Below are 17,000 nucleotides of genomic sequence, written 5' to 3'. Positions count from 1 at the left end.
GGCCCCAGCCCTGCACCTGGCATCTCCCAGAGCCTTCTGCGTGCATGCCCCCGACGTGGGACAGTCCAGTGGAACGCGGCACAGCCCCTGAGCCCTCTAGCATCACCTCCTTGCTCTCCCCAGTCCTCTGAGGGAGCACAGACCCCATTCAACACCCAGGGTGAGTGCTGGAGCCCTATTCCTGGATCAGAGGTCAGCCTCTACCCCACACAGAGAAGCCAGGCCAGGCCAGTGGCCTGCTGCCTGTTCTGACACCCCATGTTTGCCAGAAGAAAATACCATGAGACGTGCTGCGGACCCTCCCCCTGGCATTTATGATTCAACCACCATCTGGCCCCTCCCTGCCAGTCCTGCCTTGTCCCCCAGTCCTCCCACACGAGAAGGTGCCATGGCAGTCTGACCGGGTCCACCCAGGGCCCCCAGCATGCCCGCCCCTGTGCCCAGTTTAGGGTCCCTGCTGCCCGGGCTCCTTTTCTCCCCATCACTGTCTGAGCGTCCTGGTCCTCAGGGCTCACCCCCCGCATGGAGCCTGCCCTGACCACAGGACATCCCCTGCCGCCCTCACCCTCTTTCAGCAGCTCCTTCGCTGACTTCCAGGAGCCCTCTCCCCAGGTGTTCCACGCTCTGACCCCTTCAGCTCACTCGTTTGCAAGGGCTCCCTTTCTTTTCACCTCCCCCATCCCAGCTCTGCCTTCACCCTTGGCTCTCCCCACCCTCTCGGGTGTCCTCTTGAGTGACATCATCCACTCCTGTGGACTACAAGACCCCCCAGTCCATATCTCCTGCCGAGATCTCTCTCCTGAGCACTGATGCCTTCACAGTGGACATCCCACAGGTACCACGAGGTCATTGCATCCAAAGCTGAGGCGATACTCCTTTTAAAGCCACTCAGTGACGGCACCGCCACCCACCCAGAACACCGGGCGTCAGTGGAGAACCCCTCTGCTCCGTCACAGCTCCCTCAGTCCTCACCCGACACCTCTCGGCTGCATCCACCTTGCCCCGAATCCAAAGTCCCCACCCTGGTCCAAGCCACCAGGGCACTCTCCCACTGGCGCCCGCCATGTGGCCTTCCTGCTGAGAGTTTTGTGCCCCTTCAATCCATTTTCCACACAGCAGCCAGAGGGATCCTTCAAAAGTACCAATGTCATCATGCCGCACCCCTGTTTAAAAGCCTGCGGTGGCTCACCAAGCCTTCAGAATCCAGCCCCAACCCCAAGGCCCTCCCAGACAAGGCACCAGGACCCACCTCACAGCCTCATGTGCTGCGAAGCGCAAGTAGAGCAGTGCTTTCCGATGGCCGCCTCTGGGCCTTTGCACACCCTGTCCCCTTGGCCTGGGAGGTCCTTCTCCTGCTATGTCACCTGGCTGACACCACCCAGAATGCAAGACTCAACTCAGACCCGGGAGGTACTTCCTCTGGGAAGCCTTGCTGCCCCCATAAGCTTGGTTTCAGACCCTTAAGCCTGTCTCCCTTCATCAGAGCTGCAACAGTTTGGTGCTAGTCGGCAGCCCCCAGGGAGCACACAGGAGCACTCCCGGCTACGTGCCAGGACTGCGGGCGTCGGGCGTGGGGAGTGGGGTGCAAGCCCAACCTTACCTGTCTCTGAGGGCCCGTGGGATCCGACTCTCTCCGTCGAGGGCGGGGTCCAGAGTGCAGGGGCGAGTGGGAAGGGCTGCCGGGAGTGGGGGGCTGTGATGTCTCTGACCGGCCATCGGCCTGGTTCAGCTGGGGTGGCAGGGGCTGAGCCGGCGTCAGCCGCAGGTCCTCCTCGGCCAGTGCGTGCATGCCGCGTCCCCGGGGCCGGACGGCGGGCTCCGGCCCTGGCCGCCGACGCTCCTCGCCCTCCTCGGGCAGCGGCCGCAGCTCTTCGGGCTCCTCGTCCGTGGTGCCCGACGTACTAGGCTCAGCCCCCGGGGGGAAGTCCTTCAGCTCTGTCTCCTTGTCAATGATGACCCACTCCTTGCTGTCGAAGTCCTCCTCTTCGGCCAGCGGCACCGAGCGGAAGGCATTGCTCAGGGCCTCCTGTTCCACGGAGGCTGACACGTCCATGCGGCCGCTAGCCTGCCGGTCGGCGTGGCCCGTGTCCACTGACAGCATCTGGGCCGGCTGCGAGGAACAGGCCTGGCGCGAGGGTGAGCCGGGAAGATCCATTCGTGACCTGCAAAGCCACCCAACGTGGGGCTCAGTGCCCAGCCTCTCTGGACCCACAAGGACGCCAAGGAGGTGGTAAGGTGGAAACTGATGCCTGAGACCCCCTGACCACTGCACTTCTCCCACCCTGGGCCAGGCTCAGCCACGTCCTGGGTTGCCACCCTCCAACCTCAGTCCCTGCAAAGATCTCATTCATTCATTTAGTCATTCATTCAACACACAATTTTTTTTTTTTTTTTTTGCAGTACGCGGGCCTCTCACTGTCGTGGCCTCTCCCGTTGCGGAGCACAGTCTCCAGATGCGCAGGCTCAGCGGCCATGGCTCACGGGCCCAGCTGCTCCGCGGCATGTGGGATATTCCCGGACCGGGGCACGAACCCGCGTCCCATGCATCGGCAGGCGGACTCTCAACCACTGCACCACCAGGGAAGCCCCAACACACATTTTTGAATGCCTACCGTGTTCCAGGAATCTAAACAGGCAAAAAGTAAAATCTGGTTCCTGTGCCCAAGGAACACTGTCCTCCAAACCACGCCCAGGAAACTGGATCTTCTGATTTTCCTAAAGGCAATTTGATGTTTGCCCAGCTAGGGCTCCCACCCAACGCGAGCTCTCCCCGCTACATCCAGGGCAAACACACCCACCTGGCCCTCGAGTTTGCTGATGGTTTTCTAGCCTCTTTTACCACCACCCTTCAAGCCTACCTGGCTGGTTTCACCACCTCCAGCAAACTCCAGTGACTCCCAGCCCAGGACAAAGTCCGCATGCCTTAGTTTGGCATTCAAGGCCCCTGACGGCCAGCCAAAGGCCCCATTTCCCCCTTCCCCTAGCCAGACCCATCTCAAATTCATTTGCTTTTCCACAAATTGCTCACACCTCTGTGCTTTTACGAATGCCACTCCCCACACACAGCCTGTCCTCCCACGCTTTGCTGTCCACCCCAGCTCGATGTCACCTCCTGCAGGGAGCTGTTCCCTCCTGCATTGATGGGGGTTAATTTGCCTTTCCAGCGCTGCCTGTGTCCCCTCTCGTCACAGAGAGGAGCATGTGTATATTTACGAATCTGCCACCCCAGGAGACTGCGAGTTCTGCCAGGCAGGGGCTGGGTCCCTTCTGACCTTTGCTTCTGGGACCCGGATCCTACCTGGGGACATCTCTTCCATCGTTATCTTAACCTGTGCTGTGAATCTCACGTTACTTGCAGAGGTTCTCAACTGGGGAGTACCAGCCCCAAGGTGAGGGTATTCCTGGTTGTAGGATGCTATACAAGGAAGAATTGTCCTCTCCCAGATGCCAGGGTGCCCCCCTGAGAACCACGGAGGCCTCACTCACACTCAGGCTGTGGACAGGGGGCGGACTGCCATCCTCCCCCCGGCATCGAGCCTGTGAGGGGAAGGGTGAAAGATCAAAGCCTCCTGTGGGGCTTTCTCAACATCCTCGTACCCCCGCCTGTGTGGGGCCCTGCCAACTCTAATCTGCACACCATTTTTATCAATTTGTTCATATGGCTTAAAATAAAACCCCCGGAGGGAGGCCACCCAGGTCTTACATTCATACTCCCATGTAAGTGGCTAATGTCACTTCCTTTCCCAAGAGCATGCTTTGTTTAAATAGATGTGAAGGAGAAAGGAAGCCAGAGGAAGAGAGGGGCCGAAGATTGTGGGGGGAGCGGGAATTGACGAAAGCAGGGAGGTGGGACACCCTGATCTCACCAGCTTCATAGGTTCTCCTGCTCCCAAGTGCCCCAGAGCACCCCAAACGCTTTTGCCCTGCCTGAGATCCTGAACCTTCCAGAAAATCTCTCCTCAGCCCTCTCCTCTCCCCAGCATCCCTGAAACAAGGGTCCAGTCTGAACCAAACCAATGTGCTCTTCAGGACTGTCTTTGCTCAGGGCATTTCCCACCTCCCTTCTCCACTTGTATCCCTTCCAAACTGCCCCTCCTGACTCCTCCCTGTTTCCTGAACCCTCTGGGTGACCATGGATGAAAATGTGGTCTTCTGGCTCGGGTAGTTCAACCTGTGACAGTGTGAGTGCGGTGGACGTGTGAAGGTGAGTGTGTGTGAGTGTGGTGGACGTGTGAAGGTGTGTGTGTGTGTGTGGACGTGAGTGTGAGAGTGTGCGTGGGAGTGTAGTGTGTGTGTGTGAGTATGAGTGTGGGAGTGTGTGTGTGTGTGAGTGTGGGCCTGCGTCGCTTTGTCCTGGGGGCGCCACAGGGATTGGCCCAGGGCTGCCCTGACTCGGGTGTCTCCACACCCCAGAGGGGCACTGTGCCCATCCCAGAGGGGCCGTGCAGTTCGAGGCAGAGTCCAGAGGGGGGTTTCTGGCTGAAGTGGGGCATGAGGAGGCAGGGACCTCCTACCCCAGGGCTGGGCCCCAGGAAGAGACCTCTTTCCTGGTGCAGAGAAGGCCTCAGCCTTGCTGTGAGGTAAAGCCCCACCCAGAGCCAAGGGAGGTGGGGTCATGTCTCCCACCCGAGGTTGCCCCACCCATCAGATCTAAGGTGAGGATGGGACCCTGGTCCCTAGCGGCCATCAGCCACCCAAGGTCAACCAGCCGCCCTCTCATCCCCTATCCTAAAGGCTCACCTTAACTCTAAACTCTCCAACACTGCCACCCACCAACCAGGTCCCTCCTTGACATTCAGATCCCTGAGGCCTGACCCCCAAAACTTGGTCTGTCTTCTCCTCAGGCACTCCCCGAACCCTTCTCCAGGCCCCTCCCCCAGAGCTGAAGGGGGAGGGGCCTGGAGAAGGCCCCAGCTGCTCTGAGGCATCTGTGATTAGTCCCCAGGGAAAGAGGTTCTGGAAGCACGCCCACCTACATCTCAGCTCTCACCTCCTCCTACACCTTCCTCCAGCCCCACGCCCCTCTGCAGTCTGAGCCGGGCCCTCTGCATGCCCCACCCCCTCTCCAGGCTGGTCACTGACTCTAACTGAGTCTGACCCCAGACCCAAGTAGAACCCTCTTAACGCTTCCAAGGTCCCCCCACCTCTGCCTGGAATCTGAACTTTCCTCCAGACCAGCCGTGTGAAGGTGGAGGGGACCAGGGGCCCCTGACCATCCCCCTGGCTCCAGACCCACCTCCTCTCATGCAGTTCCACCCGCCCATCCGCCGTGGACAGCCTCTCCGACTCGGGGCTGTTGACCCTCCGGTAGTGCAGAGAACGGACTGGGGTTGTCGGTGAGTCTGGGGGGGCACGCACCGGGGATCCGGGGAGCCCCACAACTCGGCTCTGCTCCTCCTCCACCACACAGGGGGTCTGCAGGGCAGGGGAGCTCCATGAGTGGGGCTGACAGGGCAGCTGTGGGCAGGTGGTTTTCTGGGGTGAAGGAGAGAGAGGGAGGTCCGAGCACTGGGATGCCGGTGATCCTGGGATGGGGCCGGGCCAGGGAGGCAGGGCGAGCAGGCAGGCGGCTGGGGAGAGGGGCCCACACGTGGGGAGCAAGGTGGGAGGGGGAAGGCCACCCGCGTCCCCCTCCGCAGCTGCAGTTACTTTGCCAACGTTGATCCGGAGTTTGTTCCGGTTGACATCTGTCTCCTCCCAGACTTCAGCCTCAGGACCCCCGGGGTGGGGGGCGAGGTGGGGGCCGGAGCCCGGCCCCTCGGGGGGCCGCCCCGGCAGGATCGGAGGTGCGTTCTCCTGGTCACTCAGGTGTTCGCCCTGCAGCACATCCTCAGTGTTTTCCCGGAGCAGGTCGCCGGGCACCGGCGTCACGTTGACCACCCTGTGGAGGCCAGGAGGAGGCCGTGGGCAAGGCTGGCGGGGGTGCCGTCTCCTCTAGCACAGGCCCTGGAGACCACCCACCACCCATGAGAGTGGGCACAGGCAAGGTCTGGCAGGGTCGGGGCGTCCGTAGGCCCATCTCCATCCCTGGCTTGCAAACCCTCTGGGACCAGACCACCGTCAGGTGGCTCAGGTGGTCAGAGGGCTGGAGGGCAATTACAGCACCACCTGGCTCCGTTTATTTAGGAGATCTCGATGCTCTCCGGCCCTGCCAGCTCCCCACTACATTTCGCTGGCTGGCTTCCTTGAGACTAGGAAATGGGTCTAAAGAAAGAATCACTTTGGAGTTCCTGGATCAATATCTTTACAGACCCGGCACCTCACGTGCTGGCAAGTCCTGTGGAGTCTCCGCAGTGTGTCCCCTGGCTCACCCCTAGGGCTGGGTGGGGAGCCCTTCTCACTCTGGCCCCTCCCTGGGCCACTCTATCTTTGTGCTTTTCAGTTAGATCTGAAATCGCTGAGCCATCGATTACAAACAGCCCAGACTCAACTAAGAGTTCTCGGAGGGCAGGGGCTGCACATCTCTTCTCTGAGCCCCCACAGGGCCTGGTGCCAGGGCTCAAGACCTGTTCCCTGAATGGATGCGTGTGACCACCAAGAAACAGACAGACTGTGGCGCTGGGGGAATCTCACTCAGGGCTCCCTGCTCCCCAGTAAGGTCAAAAACTCCAAATAAGGATGCCCCCTCCATCTCCAGATTGAAGGGAGAGATGTGGCAGAGTTTCCTGGGATTCAAGAACCCTGCTTCTGAGCACCAAGAACAGGAGAGACAGCCAGGTGTGTCCAGGTGGGAAGAGGAGGAGAGGACTGGCTTCTCAGGTGACACCTTGGGGCAGGGGTCATCTGCCCCCCGTTGCCCCTCTCAAGACTCACCCAAACATGGCTGCCGTCTGCCGGGTGTTCTGCTGGGGCGGGGTGGAGGTGCTCGTGGACAGGAGGGCATCATTGCCCGCCTTCTCCCAGTCAAAGGCCTCGTTCTCCGCGATGCCCCGCTCCTTCATGCTGTTCTCAAACACTGACATGATCAACTGCAGGGATGGGGGTGGCGGGAGGACAGAGAGGTGACCCAGGGGCTAGCCAGGAGGAGGGGGCAGTTGCTGGGATTGCAGGGGGAAGAGAGGGGCCTTCCAGGACAGGGATGGGCCACAAGGGGGCATTGAAAGAAGGGCACATTGATTTTAAATGAAAACATGCACAAAGTATGCAAATCAGCATGCAAATTATCATCTTGACTTAAGCTCCACTGGCTGGACACAAGCCCTTGGAGATCTGTCCCCTGATTTCCCGCCCCAGCCTCCTCTGCCATCTCCACCATCTCAGCAGAAGCAGCAGCAGTAGTTTCCCAAACCCACCACCTGGGGTCATGCCTCTGCACAGGCTGCTTCCTCAGCCTGCAGTGCCTTTCCCACTGTCTTCTCCACTCTGAAGCCTTCCCTGAATACCCCGCCCACACGACTGGGCACAGAGCAGCGGTTTGAATTGTTCACAGGCCTATCTGCCACCTCTACATTTCTAGCAGCCAGCCCAGGGCCCAGCACAGGGTGTGCTCGAAGCTGTGCGGTCTGGGGGAACCCATGAGGCTGAGCTAGGCCTGGGGGGCTTGGCCTCCCACTGCCCGAGTAAGGGACCTCTGCCAACAACTGGGTCCCTGGGTTCAGGAGGTGGCGGCCCCACAGACCTTCCCACTTCTGACTTAGCTCTCTCCAGAGGGTTCTCTCTGCTAGCAGGACCCCCTTCACTGCGAGCCTGACACTATCTGTGCTCCCTGCTGTGTGTAGCCGTGCCTCACACATAGTGGATCCTGGGCAGAACATTCTCTGATCAGTGGGTCCCATAGGGGTGTAGTGATGGCGCCTTGGAAAGAGCACTGGACTTGGAGTCAGATGTGCCTGAGCCCTGCCCTGCTCCTAACCAGGCTGTCAGGCCTCAGTTTCCTCATCTATGAGATGGGGATAATCAGCCCACTTGGCCTCCTGCAGAGTTTCAGTGTAAAGTCCTTGAAAGCACTTGGCTTCACTAATTGTTAAGTGCTGGAATAATAACATAAAGAACACGCAGTATCACCAAAGGCTTGTTTTAAAGCTTAAATGAGTTAATGCAGGAAAAGTACTGAGAACAGGGTGAGCTCTTGATAAATCTTAGCTGTGACTACTGTTTACAAGAGCACACAACAGTTTCTTTCGGGTTGGAAGACCGGGGGAGGTGCTCAGGGCCAAGCCGGCAGGGGCGCAGGGCCTCAGCAGGATGGGTGGCGCTGGAGACAGTCACCAATAGAGAGGCGTCGGGGGCGCAGGAGCAGGCAGGCAGGCTCCCACCTGGTAATCGGGCTTGGTGAAATAGTCGAGGCTGGCGATGTGGTCCAGGAAAAGGTGGAACTCGGAGGGCATGTGCTTCAGTAGCATCCGGTGCTCGTACTTCTCCTTGATCATCCCCACCTGCTCCTGGAGACAAGCGGGCACTGGGAGATGCAGCCCCAGCTGCCCCACACGCCCTCCCTGCCCTCAGACCAGCTGCACCGCCCTCACCTTGTCCTTGATCTTCCTCCAAGGCAGCTGACCCACTGCAAACTCCACAAGCATGTAGAAGAGGGACCACAGGTCATCGTGGCGGCCCATCTCCTGGGGGTGGGAGCAGGGAGGGGGTCACCCGTGGCTCTCAGGTCCTTCCCTGGGAGTGGAGGCTGACCCTTCACTGAGGGACACCAGTCAGGGTGCCTATGGGCAGAGCTGGGGTCTCCCTGAAGCCACGGCTCCATTCCTGACCCGCCAACACACAGAATCCCACAGTCCAAAGCTCCGTGTGTGCTTTCTCATCCACAGAGATTTGTGGTGGGGACAGAGAGGAGGGGATCCCCAATACAAGGAAGAAGGTGACGTCAAGGGGAGACGCCCACCGAGCCCTCTTCCAATCAGGGTCTCTGGAGGGGCATCTTCCAGCCCCTGCCCTGCACTCCTCTCCCCACCTCCCATCACAGCTGCCTGCCCTGCTCTCTTCCTCAGCAGCATATTCTGCCCCTGACCTCTGCCCTTACCGTCCCCACATCCCTCAGTCCCGCCCTGCCACTCACCCGGTTCTTGTGAGCATTGACCGAGGCATAGCGAACAGTCCCGCGAAACCCGGCCACATTCCGAGGCTGCAGAGGGGAGGACACCACCAGGAACGTCACCCACTGCCCCTGACCTCGGCCACATCTCAACCCTGCTCACCAAGCCTAATTCTGCCTACTTTAGCCCTGACTGCCTCCTCCCCCATCACCCACCCCCCCACCGCACTCCCGAGTCGGCCTGGTCAGGAGCAACCTGACACACCAAGCCCAGTCCTAAACCCGTCTCCCGACCCTGCTCACTGCCCCTGCGTCTGTCCTTGACCAGGCAGACCACAGGGTGTGGAAGTGGCATCCACCCAGGCCAAGGGGGAGAGGGGGACAGGCCGAGTGTGGACCCAGCACTGGGTGACACTGAACACAAGGCCAGGCCTGTCTAGGCAGCTGCAGGGAAAACTGGTGAAGGGTCCCCAGATCAGGGGGTGGGGCGAGGATGCCAGGATTCCCGTGAGCGGCGGTACTCACGGGCCGAACGTCCCCCGTGGTGTTGGTGTACTGCCGGGCCAGCCCAAAATCCAACATGTAGCACTTTCTGTAGGTGGAGGGCAGCCTGCCCATGGCAAAGTTTGACTGGGGGAAGACAGTAGCTGTGAATTTTGGGGCTCCAGGCCCACCTCAGGGGACACCAAGAAACAGCTCTGGTGAGGGGCCTTCCACCCCACATACACTCACGTGAGAGTAAAACATCAGTATGTACAGCAGGTCACGGACCTTATCTGAGGGGCAGGTGTGATTATGCTCGTTTTAGATAGGAGGAAACTGAGGGCAAACTGCAGGCTTCTCCAAGATCACACAGCAAGAGGTGACCCAGCCAAGGTCACCTGGCTCCGAATCCTTGGAACTCCCAGCAGGGCTGTGTGGCTTAGTGTAACTGTCCTGCTCTGAGGCATCAGGAGACCAGCATTGTTCTTGCTGTGTGACCTTGGGCCGTTCAACCAACCTTTCTGGGCCTCAGTTTTCACCACTTTAAATTGGGTCCAAGCACCAAGATCCAAGATGTTACAAAATCAGCTACTTGGAATCTCTTACCAAGCCCCAGCCCCTCGTCACCCTTCCTTCTTCAGTCCTTCCATCCTTCCCCAACCCCTTCACCTTTCCAGGTTCAAGGACTATTCAGGTCAGGGTTGAGAAAAGGGAAGAGAAGAGAAAAGAGAGGAGGACACCGGCATGCCCAAGGGGCAGGCAGGGGTGCTCCTGAGAGGCAGGGGAGAGGAAGAGTTGGAACTTGGGATGGAGCGCAGGAGGAGGGGACAGGTAGAAGAGGCTGTCCCCACCCAACCACTGCTCTGGAGAAGAAACCAGGGGACCCAGGGAAGGAGAGGAGGTGGGGTGTGTGCTTCAGAGGAGGGGGCAGCCCTCACCGGCTTGATGTCACGGTGCAGGAAGCCCACGGAGTGGATGGCCTCGATGGACTCCAGGATCTGCTTGCCCAGCCGCAGAGTGGTGCTCAGCGTGAAGGTGCCTCGAGGCTGGCTGCGACGCAGGTCAGCCAGGTTCCGGCCCTGAGGTGGGGGTGGGGGTGGGGACAGGCCCAGCTCAGCTGCCATCCGACCACCACCGCCATGACACTCTTCCCAGCCTCGCCCCAAAGGCTTGCGCCCACTCCCCATTCCTCCCAGGGCCACAGTCTCCGTCCCACCCCAGGAGTCACCACCGGAGCTCCTGGGGGAGGGTGAAGGGAGGACAGGCCGCGGGGACTCACCTGGAGCTGCATCACTACGTAGTTAAACTTCTCGTTGCGGCCACAGCCGATGAACCTGCACACGTGGTCTTTCCCTGAGGGATACAGACAGGGGTCTCCCAACTCCTACTCCTTCTTCCTCACTCCCAGCCCTAAGGTGGGCTTCTCGTGCACTCTTGATTCCTGGTTCCCCCAGCCCTGGCCCCATGGCCACTTCTCCCACCTCCCCCTGCCCTTAGGCCCGTCATCACTCTTGGACTCTGTTCCCACATCCCCTCGCCCATCACCTCTCAGCCCCTGGCTCCATCACCTCTTCCCTCCCATCTTGCCCTGGACCCGCACCTTGCAGCTTTTTGAGCACAGCCACCTCCATCTTGAGGACCTGCTTGGGCTGCTGGGCCGACTCCACCTTCAGGGCCACGTTCTCCCTGGTCAGCAGGTCCATGGCCTCGTAGATCTCACCAAAGCCCCCGCCCCCGATCTTTTTGAGCTATAGAGATGGGTGAAAGGGGAGTAGGGGACACAGGGATCAGGCTGAACAGCTCCTCACCCCACTCATTACTGGGTCACATCCTTTACTGATGGGGACAGGGGCTGTCCTTGAAGGGGAGGACCCCGTGGCTCCCTTCTTCACCCCACCCACCTGTGCTCCCACCTCCTCTCCTAGTGCTGGAGACAGAGAGCTCAGTCCATGGGTGTACAACTATTCACAGACACAGACACACACACACACACACACACACACACGCATGGGGCTAGATGTCAGAGTGGGCAGTGGGAAAGTTATGAGACCTGAGACTCCACAGAGACAAGGAGACAAGCCGATGCAGGATTCTGAAGAGATAATGGGCCATCGTGAGCCTTTTAAGGACAATAAATATCACGCTCCCCCCTTCCCCCACCTAGACTGAGCAGCCTCCATCCAGAAGCGAAACTAATTTCCAGAACCTTGCAGCTTCAGGTGGGTCCCTCCCCCAGGGAGGCCAGCCCTTCCTGGGGTTGGCAGTCTCCTGAAAGATGACACCAGGGGCAGAGAGCATTTAGAGGGAAGTGTTCGGGGGAGGGGACTCAGCAAAGGGTGTTCTCTGCCCAGGCCCCCTGCTGAAGCTCACATCACTCCCGAGGCCCCAGGTCAGATGCCCAAAACCAGGGTGAGCCTCCTGTCCAGGGGAACATGGTGGGGATGGAGGTTTGCAGAGACTCTGTGTGTTCCCAGGGAGCATTGCAGTGGAGCTCTGATGTTCTGGGCAGGCAGTGAGAAAAGGCAGAGGGGAGAACTGTGACAGAGGACGAATTGGCCAGGGGAGATGAGCAAAGCTGAGTTATGGGGCGGGATTAAGTCAGGGGCCCAGGGGTCTTGGAGAGTGAGGGTGCTGCTGGCAATGATGGGGAGACAGTTCTAAGTTGGGACTCATTTGGCTTAAGAAAGATGTACACCTCTTTCCGCCATCTTTCCGTGTCGTCATAATGGTGCGCACAAAGGTCCCGGCTGATGCTCTCAACAGCATCAACAAAAGTGAGGCAAATGCCAGGTTCTTATTAGGCTGTGCTCCAAAGTCACCGTCCAGTTTCTAACTGGGATGCTGAAGCATGGTTACACTGGCGAGTTTGAAATCACTGATGCTCACAGAGCTGGGAAAATTATTGTGAACCTCACAGGCAGGCTAAACAAGTGTAGAATGATCAGCCCCGGGAACTTTCTAGCTCTCACAGAGCTAGAAAAATGGCAGAATAATCTGCTTCCGTCCCGTCAGTGTGGTTTCATTGTACTGATAACCTCAGCTGGCATCATGAACCGTGAGGAAGCAAGATGAAAAAACACAGGAGGGAAAATCCCGGGATTCTTTTTCTAGGGATGTAACACGTCTGTGCAAAGAAAATGCCTCAACAGAAAAAAAAAAAAAAAGCTAAACAGTTCAATTCTCCCCTCCCCAGGGAGCCCCCCACCCATGGGTGGCCTGACCTCTTCCAGAGTCCTCACTTGTGTCCTGTCGGCTTGTAACGTGCCAGCCGCAGCTGGGCTTGCTCATGATTGGACGGAGGCTGCTCTGAGCATCTGTAAACTCCTGACTCTAAGCCTCCTGCATCTGAGCCCGCCCCTTGGCATTTATTCAGCACGCGGATGCCCAATAAATGTTTAATGGTGGTTGAAACATGGGAATGGCAAGAGATAGGGGGCAGGGCAGAGCTGAGGACTGCGAGTTCCCAGCAGGTTACAGTTGTAAACACTCTAGAAAAAGAGAGAAGGATGAAGGGAAGATTTGGAAGACAAGTGGAAGGCTGGTTGGGTTCTTGTGCCCAGGAAAGAGGAGGGAGGAAGAACAGTGAGAAACCGGGGTCCCTCTCTACTTGAGATGAAAGTTAAGGTCAGACTTCTAGCAGAATTTCAGAACAGGGGGAGACAGATGCAGACTCAAGGGAAGCAATGGCATGTCTTCCTCTGGGAACGTGAAACTCAGGGGAGATTCTAGTATCTTCTAGATTCCTTTACGGTTTTCTTTGTGGGAACGTGGAGGAAACACCTCGTTTTCTGTGCTCCAGACTCACAGACATCATCTCAGCTCATCCCCAGAGGCTCCCAGCAACACAGGTATGGAAGGTCACAGGAGTTGTCATTTTGCACAAAAGGAAAACTTAGGCACAGAGAGTTAAGTACCTTGCCCCAGTTCACACCGCTAGTAAGTTGCAAAGCGGGGTTTCACTTAAACCCAGGGAATCTGATGCAGAACCCACAGTCTTAACTGAAATAATAGGAACCATTGACTATACTGTGATTAACAGTGTGAGTGCTGAGATTCAAGGCCAGATCTGCCAGGCTCCAAAATCCTTGCTGGAGATGGTAAGGAGGGCTCGGGGCACCCAAGACATTTCTGACACCTACTGTCCAATTTCCCAGGATGCCAAAGGGTATTTCTCTACCACCTCCACTTCCAAACAGAGTCTATTTCTCTTTCCTTAGTTCCTTCCTCACCCCCCACCCACCCTTTACAGAACCTCTGGGGGCAGGGGAGTACTGCAAGCACCCTAATAATACTTTTAGGAGGCCATGAAAATGTTTTCATTTCTCTTACAATCAGAAGGGGGAAATGAACTTTTAGGTCAAAAAAATTTTATTATATAGTATTAATTTATTCCTCATTATAGCAATGCAGTCATACAATTGCAATCTTTAGTACTTTATTATGTTGGAAGGGGCCGGTAAGGGCAAAAGTGCCCAAGGCCCACGAAAGTCACAAAAGAGCTTTGCCCACAGCCCAGTGACAGGAATGTTCTCTCAACCTCCCTGCACCAGACCCTATTCCTCCCCTCCTAAATTTTTTCCGGACCCCCTCCCCTGCCGAAGGACCTCAAGAAACATGACACAATAGGACTAGCATTCACTTAGGAAAAAGGAAACCAGGTTTCTTGGCCCAGCTCTGGGTGAACTGGGGTGAGTTTCTGCTTTTCCCCTTCTGTAAAATGAGAGTTGGACTAGAATATATGTCACAACTCTCCCTCCGTTCTCTGATCCTGATTCTCAGATGGGCTAATTCTTAGGAAGCAACATAGTTCAGTGACTGTTGCCCCAGCAGTCAGACAAACCTGGTTCCACCGACTAGTCACGGGAACTTGGCAAGTTAGCTAATCCCTGTGCCTCAGTTTCCACAACTGTGAAACGGGGACAATAACAGTATCTACTCCATAGGTTGTTGAGATAATGCATGTAAGGCATTTTGCATAGCGCCCGGCCACAGTAAGTACTCAAAATAAATGCTAAGTTTTTATTGTTATTATACTTTGACGTTCTGATTCTAAGGGGCACCCCTCAAGAAGAAAAAAATGCTATTATTTTTAAATACTCCACCAAATGCCATGGACCCTCATTTTCTCTTGGCACAGCCCATCTGGGCAGTTTTCTTGGTTCCTGAGCTGTGCCTCACTCTCTGTCTGTCCCTCGTGGAGACTGGCTGAGGGGAGGCATCTGGCACCCCACCCTCTCTATTTCTCCAGGGTCCAGGGAGGGAGGGGAAAGCGAGGTCACCTGGCAGAGACTGAGGGCTTGCCCCTTTCCCCTCCACCCCTGCCACTTCTCTCCCCACTCATCTCCCACCCCCTCCCTCAAAAAGCACAGGAAATTTCTAACCCAATTTCACTATGTGCGTGAATACCCTCTTTTTCTCACCTCTTCAATGCAAAAGTCCTCCTGCCTCCAATCTGCCAGAAACTATGCCCTGAGCAGGACCCGGAGGGGGTGAGGGTGGCGTCTTGGAGGAACACGCCTCACTTTGCCAGACCCTCATGCCTTTGATTACTGCCCTGGCTCCTCCTCTCCCAGTTTCTGTCCCATTCCTCTCCCCCTCAGGAAGTCCCCCTCTGGGACATAGACAGCCCTTTCCCTCAGCTCTCGGGCTCCTCCAGCTCCATCCCTCACCTCCTCCAGTCCCAGAGACATGTCTGACAACGTTGCCACCTTTGCCCCTCTCCCTGGCCACTAGGAGACCTGCCCACTGGGTAGTTGTTGCCATGGAGACCTGCCCGCAGCCAGGCCCCACTCTCCTCTCAACCCCGCACCTCTGGTGAGCCGAGCACCCACCCTATGCAGACCCACAAGCTCACACAGTCACCCCAAATTCTGCCCCACATCACCCTGCCCCCATAAAAACAGGACATCAGAGTGCCCTCAAGCATCGGAAAGAAAAGGGGGGCGGTGGGACAGGGATTGATTTTTCATAGGTTCCGCTCAACATACACTACACTGCCTTTGCCTCGACCCTCATGTGTCGCCCTCCCATCCGAGAGGCAAAGCCCTGAAGAGGCTCGGACTACAACTCCCAGCAGACCGAGCAGCCCGAAGTCCTGGGCTGGAGGAGCAAGGCACGCTGGGAGATGGAGTCTCGGCATGTTGCACCTGCCGCAGGAAGCAGTGAAGGGAGGAGGGTGGATAGAGAAGATGGAGTGCGGATGCGGTGGGAGCCGCCTTCAGGTCCTCTCTCCCCGAACCCAAGCTTTTCTGTCCTCTGCGGAAGAGGAGGGGCTCACTCATTGCCCTTCTCCAAGGTCCAGCAGAGAAACGGCCCCCTCCCCCACCCCCGCCCTCCTCCCCTCAATGAGCTCTGCAGCTCCTGCTCTGACATCCAACCAGGAGTTGTTGCAGGCTGGGCCCGACCAACTTGACCTAGCGGGGAAAGGGGTGAGAGACGGCGGGGTTGGAGAGAGGGCACTGGGAGAAAGCGATTGTCCACAAGTGTAGGCAAAATAATGACCTGCAAGCCATATGCAAATGAGCTTAGGGGCACCTCCCTCTTAGGGTAGGGGCGCCAAGGGCACCTGTTTTAACAGGTCTCCAGATCCTCTCCTCCCATCCTCCCCCACCCGTCCCTCTGCCCTGCTGGGTCACTCACTCACCACCTTCCAGCGATCCTTGACCACGTAGTTGGCCGGCAGGATGTCGGCCTGCTCCCCTCCCCCACTCATGTTGGTTTCGTCCTTAAGAGCGGCCGCTAGGCACTGCATCCGCCAGCCGGAGGGAGGGGTGTCCGCAGGGCCTGCCCTGAGGGGGCCATCTACCTGGGGGAGTGGGGAGGGACTGTGAGGGGGGCAGGCTAGGACCCGGGACCCACTTGCAGATATGGAGGAGGGGAGTTCCATTCTCCTGGCAGGCATCTTTCCCTGGCCCACTGGGTGGATGCTCCAGGGGTCAATGGGGGAAACATTGTGTAAAAATCAAGTGGAGGTCAGAGGAGAAGACAGAAATGCCATTCACAGGAAGGGAGGATACAAACTACAAACTGGAGATGTGAAAACCAGCAACGGGCACACACATGTAATGGAAAAAGGAGAGGAAAATGATTTGTGAACAGGCTGTGGGGAAAGGGTTTCCCAAAGAGACATGCTAACTAATGTGGGGAAGACTTGCTGACCGAGGGGCGCACCAGACCGGAATCAGTGCCTAGGCCGGGGAGACCTGAGCCAAGAAGGACCAGTCTGGGGATTTGATCTGTGGCCCCCACACCCGCACATTTCCCGTGCCACACCATTCCCAAGGAACTGTGTATCTGAGGATTATTGAAAGGGGAGACCTGCTGAACCAAAGGGTGACCCAGGGAAGACACACACCAGAGTGACAGAGACCTCCAGTCAACCATGGGAGATGTGATTATCTGAAAAGGAGGAGCTACCCAACAGCCCCTTGAGGACGGTGCTGAGTGAGGAGGCTGCCACCGTACTCAGAGCTGAGCCCAAACCACTGACACGGCCATGGGGGTGAGAAGCAAGGACGTGAGTGATGGGGTGAAC

The 17,000-nt window shown here is 57.6% G+C and overlaps 1 protein-coding gene and 1 pseudogene across 1 annotated transcript in view; one reads left to right on the top strand and one right to left on the bottom strand.

Annotated features, from left to right (window-relative positions):
• The window catches only part of TTBK1 (tau tubulin kinase 1), a 35,378-nt gene extending 19,161 nt beyond the window's left edge, over window positions 1-16,217 (bottom strand). The window contains exons 1-12 of the mRNA XM_065885464.1: window positions 16,110-16,217; window positions 11,067-11,214; window positions 10,746-10,819; window positions 10,405-10,545; window positions 9,509-9,613; window positions 9,008-9,073; window positions 8,466-8,558; window positions 8,256-8,381; window positions 6,814-6,968; window positions 5,650-5,881; window positions 5,237-5,415; window positions 1,601-2,162 (exon numbers count right to left, since the gene is read on the bottom strand). Coding sequence (XP_065741536.1) covers window positions 1,601-2,162; window positions 5,237-5,415; window positions 5,650-5,881; window positions 6,814-6,968; window positions 8,256-8,381; window positions 8,466-8,558; window positions 9,008-9,073; window positions 9,509-9,613; window positions 10,405-10,545; window positions 10,746-10,819; window positions 11,067-11,214; window positions 16,110-16,217 — 1,989 coding nt within the window. The remainder of the gene's footprint in view (window positions 1-1,600; window positions 2,163-5,236; window positions 5,416-5,649; window positions 5,882-6,813; window positions 6,969-8,255; window positions 8,382-8,465; window positions 8,559-9,007; window positions 9,074-9,508; window positions 9,614-10,404; window positions 10,546-10,745; window positions 10,820-11,066; window positions 11,215-16,109) is intronic.
• Window positions 12,192-12,577, top strand: LOC136129516 (small ribosomal subunit protein uS8-like; annotated as a pseudogene).
• Window positions 16,218-17,000: the final 783 nt, after the last annotated feature.

This window comes from Phocoena phocoena, chromosome 10 (assembly GCF_963924675.1).
Source record: "Phocoena phocoena chromosome 10, mPhoPho1.1, whole genome shotgun sequence".
Lineage (NCBI taxonomy): Eukaryota > Metazoa > Chordata > Mammalia > Artiodactyla > Phocoenidae > Phocoena > Phocoena phocoena.
This window is presented reverse-complemented; position numbering and strand designations above follow the sequence as displayed.